Source organism: Miscanthus floridulus, chromosome 8 (assembly GCF_019320115.1).
Source record: "Miscanthus floridulus cultivar M001 chromosome 8, ASM1932011v1, whole genome shotgun sequence".
Classification (NCBI taxonomy): domain Eukaryota; kingdom Viridiplantae; phylum Streptophyta; class Magnoliopsida; order Poales; family Poaceae; genus Miscanthus; species Miscanthus floridulus.
The window spans coordinates 58505121-58514044 of NC_089587.1; the positions used below are offsets into that span (position 1 = coordinate 58505121).

At 46.1% G+C, this 8924-nt stretch overlaps 1 protein-coding gene across 1 annotated transcript; it reads right to left on the reverse strand.

Moving 5' to 3' along the window:
• Window positions 1–2594: 2594 nt before the first annotated feature.
• On the reverse strand, window positions 2595–5202 carry LOC136472207 (uncharacterized). The gene is made up of 3 exons (XM_066469941.1): window positions 4445–5202; window positions 3608–4017; window positions 2595–3381 (listed from the first exon to the last, which is right to left on the reverse strand). The coding sequence occupies exons 1-3, from the start codon at window positions 4610–4612 to the stop codon at window positions 2928–2930; spliced, it is 1032 nt and encodes a 343-aa protein (XP_066326038.1). The 5' UTR covers window positions 4613–5202; the 3' UTR covers window positions 2595–2927.
• Between the last annotated feature and the right edge of the window lie 3722 nt (window positions 5203–8924).

Genomic DNA, 8924 nt, shown 5'->3' on the forward strand with positions numbered 1-8924 from the left:
GCCTTTTTTTCTTGGAAACCTGAACCTCCACTGCTCGGCCGCTGCCTTTCATGCAGCAAGAACTTGTGAGATATCGTGCCTTTCATTCCTGAAAACCGCTGCATTCCTTGTCTTCCATATTTGCCAACAGGAAAGGGCGATGAACGCCGAGAACTCTTCTTTGGGAATGTCTCTCGCAGGGCTCAAACTGTGCAGGTTGTCCACAGTAGTTCCGTTTATGTTTGGCATTCCAATCTTCTCCCAGAACTGGGCGCCGATAACACATCCGAATACAATGTGTTCTGGAGTTTCGTCCTCCGCACTGCAGACTTCGCGGATGGTGTCCGGAGCACATGTTTCCGATATAGGATCCGCACTGAATCCGTCGCTGCATGAGGAGCCACATGAACATCTGTAGGCGTGGTGGAGCCGAGTTGGACCAGACGAACTTGGCCCTTACATCTGCCGGCTGACCCCTAGCCTTTAACAGTTGGTAGATGGCGCCACTGTCTAAGCCGGACACATGTTTGCTGAATGGTGATGATCTTGTGTCAGGATCCTCTGTCAGTTCAGTTTCAGCAATGATCCCTTGCACATACTGCAGCTGCTGTGTCGCAGTGGGTGATAGTCTGGGCACCAAGCAATCAAGCAAGCCTGACTGTATTACCTCCTGAACCGTAGCCTCCTTCTTAGTGCAGTGACTGAAAAGCGCCGGGCAGATGTCCGCTAGTGCTTCATCATTGGCCCATACATCCATCCAGAAGGAACAATTCGCACCGTTGCCGAGCTGGACCGAGGTGATCGCTTGGTACAATGGAAGGAGAGATCTCAGCGCCTCCCAGTGCTCCCCATGAATATCGCCTTTCAGCGTGGAGATGCAGGCCCTGCCCTGTACCCACTGCGCCCAGGCAGAGGATTGGGGGCAGTGCAGCTTGTGAATTAGTTTGAGCAGGAGGCATATGTTCTGTGTTCCCATGTCCTTGATCCCCAGCCCGCCGTGATCCTTTGGAGCGCACACCTGAACCCAAGCAACCAAACAGCTCGCCGGCGACGACTTTCCCGTTTTATCGCCAGACCACAAGAAGGCGCGTCTCTTCTTGTCCATAAGATGAATGACCGACGGTGGCAGTTGCAGGGAGCTCATGAAGTACACAAGCTGGCTATCTAGGACTGAGTTAACAAGCACAGCTCTGCCCATCAAGTTCAGAAGGTTAGCTTGCCAGCCGCTGAGATACCTGTCCGTCTTTTGAATGTTTGGGGTGTAAGCGGACAACGGAAGCTTGTTGACCGAAAGAGGTAGGCCCAAGTAAGGCTGCGGAAAACCCTCCCTCTTGCAGCCAATGGCATCGACACATTGAGCAACCGTCTGCTCATCCATGTGGATGGGCACGAGAGTGCTCTTAGCAAAGTTGATATGCAAACCGGAAATGGAGGCAAACTGATCCAGTAATCTTTTGAGTGCAGACGCTCCTCTCAGATTTCCTTTGAGGACTATGAGTGTATCGTCGGCGTACTGGAGAACAGCACAAGGCAAACCTTCTTCGGTTGGGTGTTGGATGTCACCGCGACTCCTGATCATGCACTGCAGTGTTTCAGCAACTAGAAGGAACAGGTAAGGGGAGATCGAGTCGCCTTGCCGCAGACCCCGCTTGCAAGTGATCCAAGGACCCGGGCGTCCGTTGACAAGGACCGCGGATTTGGAGGTTTTGAGAATGGCCTCCATCCAACCGATCCACAGCTCATTGAAACCCCTTGCTCTCATCACCCTGAAAAGACCGGCCCAGCTGACCATGTCGAATGCCTTAGCAAAATCCAGTTTGAGCACCAGCGCTGGCTTCTTCCTTTTGTGGCATACCTGAACCAATTCGAGGGCATATACGAAAGTGTCGTAGATTGACCTTCCTCTGATAAAGCCCGTCTGGTTTATGTAATGAGGTTCGGGATTTCATCTTGCAGTCTGTTAGTAAGACTATCTCCAACAACATCACCCAAAATACGAGACCCATTCCATGTTTGCGTAGCGCTACAGACAAAGAGTTTAATACCTATTTCTGGTCTTCTCCAGCAACAGGACCCAAAAGAGAACCCTTTCTGCAAATGAGTCTCCAGGAGAAAGGATACTCATATTTGGGGGCTATGCCTCTACTGTAACCAAAAATGGATTTCGCATATAGGTATTCTATTGAAGGCTGATACAGTACCATCCATGACCTATTTTGGGTTTGGGTCTCCGTATGGTCATGCATTGGAGACGGTCTAAGCACCTTGGTCAGGATCTTGAGTGTGCAATTTTGCAGGCATATTGGTCTGAAAGCATCCACATCCACTGCGCCCGGCTTCTTCGGAATGAGGACCATGTGGGATCTGTTGATGCGCTCAAGCTGTGCATCTCCCCGGTGAAAGGCCTCCATGAAATGCATGATCTGCACGCGCACAGTGATTTAATTCAGACTCGTATTATTGTTGCTGTGAAATGTATATTTCCACTGCAAAAGAAAAGAGGATTTGGAAAATGTTTCAGGTTCCTGCCCTTTTTCAATGAATGCTCAAAAGCATTTGGCATTTTTACTAATGCACCTGGGGTCTGGGGCTACAAAGCATGATTATTTCAGAAAATTCAGTCTTTTTCACGTAATACCATGATTGTAACCTTCATCGTTGTGCAACGCTGATATCAGGTTGTTTTTGTTTACATCAATAAACAGAATTCATAGGAAAAGGATATGGACAGCCCTAACACTCAAATCTGTAAATGAAGACTCAAAGACAACATTCTTGTATTACACCTGTGGTCTTCAACATCACTATTTTTCCAATAAGGGAGAAGATCAGAAAATAGCACAGGAAAATTAACTAAACATACAAGCCAGCTGAAGAAAGAGAAGAACATCTGAATTAGTCTGCAATTCTGCATTGCATGGGTAAGTAATCTTCTTTCAAAAGTCTGCTCACTGCTGCTGATGTTGACCTCCAAGAACCTTCCTAATGCTGTGCCGCTGCTCTGACGACAACCTCTTAGGAAAATTGACATCGAACTTGATCCTCAGGTTGCCTCTTCTCCCGTTCTCCTTGACGATAGGCATCCCTTCCTTTGCAATCACAAGCTCATAACCAGGTGTCACCACATCTGTGAGCTTAATCACCAGGTCACGCCCGTCTAGGGTCTTCAGATTGACCGTAGTTCCTGCCAATGCATCCACCAAATCAATCTTCCGGTGGACCAGGAGATCGTTGCTTTCCCTTGTGTACAGATCATGGGGCTTCTCATCGATAACAAAGACGAGATCAGCAGGGAGCTGGTTTGGCTGCTCGTTGCCCTTGTCGGGGAATGTGATCTTAGTTCCCTTCTTCCAGCCAGGCTTTATATCGATTGTTAAAATCTCCGATTCGGTCCCTAGTTGCCTGTTTAAAACCCAGCAGTAAGAGAACTGAGGTAAGACTGTTAATCTGTTCAAATTAGCATTTTTTAGTTATTTATGACCTGAAAATTGAAATACATTATCCTTGTAACTACAAGGGTGTGCTTTCGTAGGTGAAACACGTCTAGTTTCTAATTGTAAATAAAGCTGAGTAGTCTCAAATGTGAAAGATGATGCAAAGCAAGAACCCAGCTACAAAAAATGCTTACCCATTCGGCTTCACAACGTTCCTGGATATCTTCATCTTGCGTGTTGAACCTGCGTATAACTCTTCAAGTGAGCAGGGCAGTTTGGTTTCCACAGGTGGCGGCTTCCGAGCCTGACTCGAACTGGTGCCAATCGATTCATTGTATGATCTGAACTTGTTCTCATTCCCACCGAACCCACCGAAAGTGCCAGCACCTTCTGTCTGGAACCTCATTGACTTCGCTCGCCCCATGTTCTCGAAAGGCTTGCTGCTGCCAAAGAACTCAGCAAACACGTCTTCAGCATTGCGAGGATTGAAACGTTGCTTGGCAGCCCCATTCGTTGATGTGGAACCACCACCATCTGCGGAGGCCTTCAGACCTTCTTCACCATATTGATCATATATCGCCCTCTTCTGGGGATCACTCAAAACCTGAAAGGAGCAGAAATGACCAGCCATAGAATTAGAAAGAGTTCAATTAGAAATTACACACAATGTTATCACTCGAGGCAGGATCGACCACTCGATCAGGATAGCACAGATCAACATATTGAAAACCGACATAACACACAGGTCGACATGAATCTCCGTGATATATCCGGTTCGCAAACAAAACAAGGTTCGCAAACAAAACAACTACTATTAATCTGTACTAGTCAAAATGGACTTTCTCTGTAACAAGCACATGAAAATATATCCAAACTGTGCTTGCAATTCAGAGGTATACCAGTAGCAACTACTACCAAATACTCCAAAGTGTAATCAGGCCTGCGCCGCAAAAGCTAAGCTAGGAGGCGCTGCAGTTGCATCCAACGTAACTGCAAAGTAAAAAAAAAATGTCGCGCTGCAAATTCCATACCTCGTAGGCCTCGGAGATCTTCTTGAATTTGGCCTCGGCTTCCTTCTTGACGTCGCCAGGGTTCTTGTCGGGGTGCCACTTCATGGCCAGCCGGCGGTATGACTTCTTGAGGTCCTCCTCCGTGGCGTTCCGGTTCACCTTGAGCACATTGTAGTAGTCCGTCCCCATCTCCAACGCTCATGCCAAGAACAGCAAGAGCAACAACAGAACACAAGAGCAGCAACAGAACAGCCACCACCTCCCAAATCCCAACGCAATCAAATCCCTTCCTGGATTAACGCGAACCGCTGCCGCCTCCTTCACGACGACTTCCCCCTCCGCCGATCCCCAATCCGAATTCCCCAAGAACCGCGTCAGATCAACAATGCGATAGGGACAAGAGGAAAAGCCGACTCCTTTGACCCTGCCTGCCGACCACTCCCCACACAGGGCAGGAAGAGCGAAAAGCCTTGCGCGCACTCTCAAACCGCGGCACCAGCGGCGGCGGCAACTAATTCAGCGCGGCCGCGTCACACCAAGACGCCGCCTTTCGCCGTGCTCCTGGGCCAATCCGGGCCAATCAAGCTGAGACACCGACCGCGGCGCGCGCGAATACGCGGAGGCGGCAACTTGGCATAAAGCGGTGTGGGAATGGGTCTTCGAGGAAGGGGCCAGGGCAAGGCGGCGACGACAATCCGGTGCCGGAGGATGGAGATGGCCGGGGGAAGGAGACAACGGGGGGAGATCTTGGGAGGCGAAGGACGCGGCCGGAAGGGACGTAGACGACAGGCAGAAGGAACAGGGGAGACGCGCTATTATTGGCCCAAATCCGGCTTCCGTTTGCAAAAATAGCTACGCGCCATCGGGGAAACGTATCCCGGGGCGTCCCCGCTGGGACCGACATGTGGGCCCCACGAGACCCACCTGGCTCCTGGGTTTGTTTTGTGTGCGTATTTGAGCATTTCTGGATGATGCTTGCTCAGAGACAAGGACATGCGATAGTCGTGTTTGAAGGGATTCTCTATGGCAGTTTTTGACTAAAAATGCTTTCCCTGTGTCTCATTTTTAGAATGTGTTGATATGGATTTCTTCTTATTTAGTGTCCTCATTAGATAACAAAAATAGGGCTTCTAGTGTGGCTGGTAGGCAACAATTGTTCGGTCGAATGCTTTTTTTTATTAATTACCCTTCCAAACTAAGGGTTTGTTGAATATACAAGAGTTAATTACTAGTTAGCTAGCAAAATTAGCCCTAGTGCATCAAAAGAGAGGATTAACAGGTGGGCTAATTTTTTAACCAAGTCTTCAACTAGTTGTTAGCCAACTAGCTAGCCAACCATAACTAACTTGGACAAAATTTTAGCCTTAACTAATAACTAGCCATGTGTATCAAAACCAGCCCTAAATAGGTAAGATAAGTGCAATGATGTCTTTAGTACTCCTATGGACAAAACTTAGTTAGCAATAATGTGCTTGCATCGAATCGTTAACAAGAGTCAATTCTTCTCTACCTGTTCATGCATCAAATACTCTAGTAGTTTGATTCAATATGGTTTGCTTCCATGACATCTTAAGGTTTGCTTTTCACTGCCACCGGGAAACCCTAACACCATAATGAAAAACAGAAAAGGTTTTAGGGCCCATTTGGCCGGGCTCTTTTGGGCTCGGGCTCCTCACTACTGTACCAGATCAGGAGCTATAAATCGTGGCTTCTTCTGACTCCACATTCATTTCATGAAGACAGAGAAAGATAACTCATGTGAACAATGCTCTACCGTGCTGGTTTAGGAGGAGCCAGATCTACAAGTACTCGCGTCAAACAAGCTCTTACTAGAAGAGTAGGTCATTGTTTCGAGAGGAAGACTAGCCATCATTAGCATAGCCATGAATAATTATAAATTACCCATTCTTCATCGCTACAAATGATAGAATTCGAATTGTGGTATACATTATCGAGATTACATCGGTAGATGACATTGCAAGTAGTGGGTAGACAAAGGGAGTGGAGGTAGCAAGAGGGATCGGAGCAAGAAAAAAGCCTAGCAAGTTGAGGGAGGCACGATTAGGATCTCTGCACGTTCCTGCCCGTACAGAAAACGAGCAAGCAGACATGCTCGATCTTTCGCTGCTTTGTCTCCTTTGCAAGCTGGAGCGTTGGGGACTTTGGGATCACGACACCTCTCTTCTCTCTTCTCCTTATTATTTATAGTACTATATGCTAGTTGACGCCCTCTCCCTCTTTGTTAGAACCTAGAAGGCTGTCACCTGTGTGGCATGATCAATCTCCGGCCGGACTTTTAGGACTCCGTTTGTGCAAATTTGTTTAGAGCGTGTTTAGTAACACAAGGGTTGAAAAACATGTGTACATGAATATAAGAAACAACTGAATAATAATACTAGTATATCTCTGGTGTAGTAGAACAAGTCCAAGTATGTTTTTGTGTTCTAACCGCCGTACAACTTGTATATAGGAAAAGGAGTTGAGATGGGTCGTTATATACGGTATTCCTACCATTGACAATTTTTGAGCTAGTATTATACATTACTATCACTAGTAGAGAAACGACCTTTGATCCTGTCTTGAAATTTGGCTTTAGTCCCGGTATTTCTCGCGCCCGGGACTAAAGAGACCTTTAGTCCCGGTTTGTAGCTTCAACCGGAACTAAAGGTCCCTGTCCAATGGCTACTCGGCAGGCTTTTGCTACAGGGGACCTTTAGTCCCAGTTGGAGCTACCAACCGGGACTAAAGGTTAACTTTTACTCCCGGTTGGTCCCTCCAACCGGGAGTAAAAGTCTACTCCCGGCTGGAGGCTCCATCCGAGACTAGAAGGGACCTTTAGTCCCGGTTGCTGTCAACCACCGGGACTAAAGGTTACGTAGCCTGCTGCTGCCTCTATGATCTCATAATTATACGCAGGGTAGATGGAATCTCATTCAAGTCAGTATCCAGCAGAAGCATTGGACAGTTCATGTTTTCTTTCAGAAACTTTTACGTATTCAAGTCAGTATCCAGCAGTAGCTGCTACATTAGCTAGCTAGTACATGTCAGTACGTGTCAGTAGCTGCTACATTAGCTAGCTAGTACGTGTCAGTACGTGTCAGTACATTAGCCGGGACCAAAACTCTCTGCTAGCTAGCTGCTACGTACGTAGAAAATCAATTAGTCCCAGCTGGTATTACGAGCCGGGACTAAAGATATACTTTTAGTCCCGGTTGGTATTATCAGCCGGGACTAAAGGTCTTTTAGTCCCGGGTGTTTATAGGAGCTTCGATGGGCCGGCCCAGTACGCAATATGTTGGAATTGCTGGCCAGTCCCACCTATTAGCACCACCTCGCTTGCTCAGAAGAGTGAAAGCTAACTTAAAAGCTCAGCTCTCGAACCATGCAGCACGAACTTGAACAGGATCTGCTCTATAGGATTGTACCGCTGATCCTTAACTAAAGGTCCTTCGTACTATAGTTTATACAAAATGTTGAACATTATAAATGTACGTATATACTAGCAGCGTAGAATGCGTATTCAAAAACCAAAACGAATCATCAATTAAAAAAAGAAAAAAAAGAAAATAGAAATAGAAACAAAAAAAAAGAAAACCTTTAGTTCGGTAGCAGCGTGAAAATAGAAAAAAAAAGGAAAATAGAAATACAAACAAAAAAACCTAGTAGCAGCGTGAAAATAGAAATAGAAACAAAAAAAGAAAAAAAATCTTTAGTCCCGGTTGGTATTATCAACCGGGACTAAAGGACCGGTTTACGTGGTCAGGCCGGGAGGCCTCTTTAGCCCCGGTTGGTATTACCAACCGGGACTAAAGGTGGAACTTTAGTCCCGGGCGCGAAACCGGGACTAAAGGAGGGGCCCTTTAGTCCCGGATTCGTGCTCCCGGTTCCAAAACCGGGACTAAAGGGGGTTGCGAACCGGGAGTAAAAGTAGTTTGTCTACTGGTGTATTGTCGGCAGTAGGTCGACTGTGTAAACTTGTAGTAAAATAAAGCTTTGAAAAACATCCCATAGATGCTTCTGGGTATCTATTAACTTGTCACTTGTTTTAGTAGCCACCTATTATAAATCTATATCTCCTAATATTACTTTACTAGGTTGTCATTCCTAGTGATGATGTCAGAGATGCTTGTTGGTACTACATAGTATTATTACTAGAATAATACTAAGCAGTTCTTTATCATTTTATGTGACAAGAAAGAAAATATAAATATATGAATGAAAAGGATCTGTAAGGGCACAGATAATATACCATTGTAGCACTTCACCTGAGAGTATTTCAGGTATCGTTATTTATATTTTTATCACAGAGAAGGTCTAGCATGGACATGTATTAATAACTTATACTATTGATGGAGAAGTAAACCATAACCAATATTCTACTCATAACAGGGGTAAGTCATAGGATAAGATATATATATGATAAGTATTGATCAATGGTAATGATAAATCACTCATAGTAGTCCTTTCTATGACATTAGCATGATCAAGTAGAATATTAGAT

Excerpts from the sequence above, each read along its gene's own strand:
- LOC136472207 (XM_066469941.1), bottom strand. The coding sequence starts at position 4,612 with ATGGGGACGGACTACTACAATGTGCTCAAGGTGAACCGGAACGCCACG. Across the intron at positions 4,018-4,444 it reads AGATCTCCGAGGCCTACGAG|GTTTTGAGTGATCCCCAGAA; the intron begins GTATGGAATTTG and ends TGCTCCTTTCAG. Across the intron at positions 3,382-3,607 it reads AACGTTGTGAAGCCGAATGG|GCAACTAGGGACCGAATCGG; the intron begins GTAAGCATTTTT and ends GGTTTTAAACAG.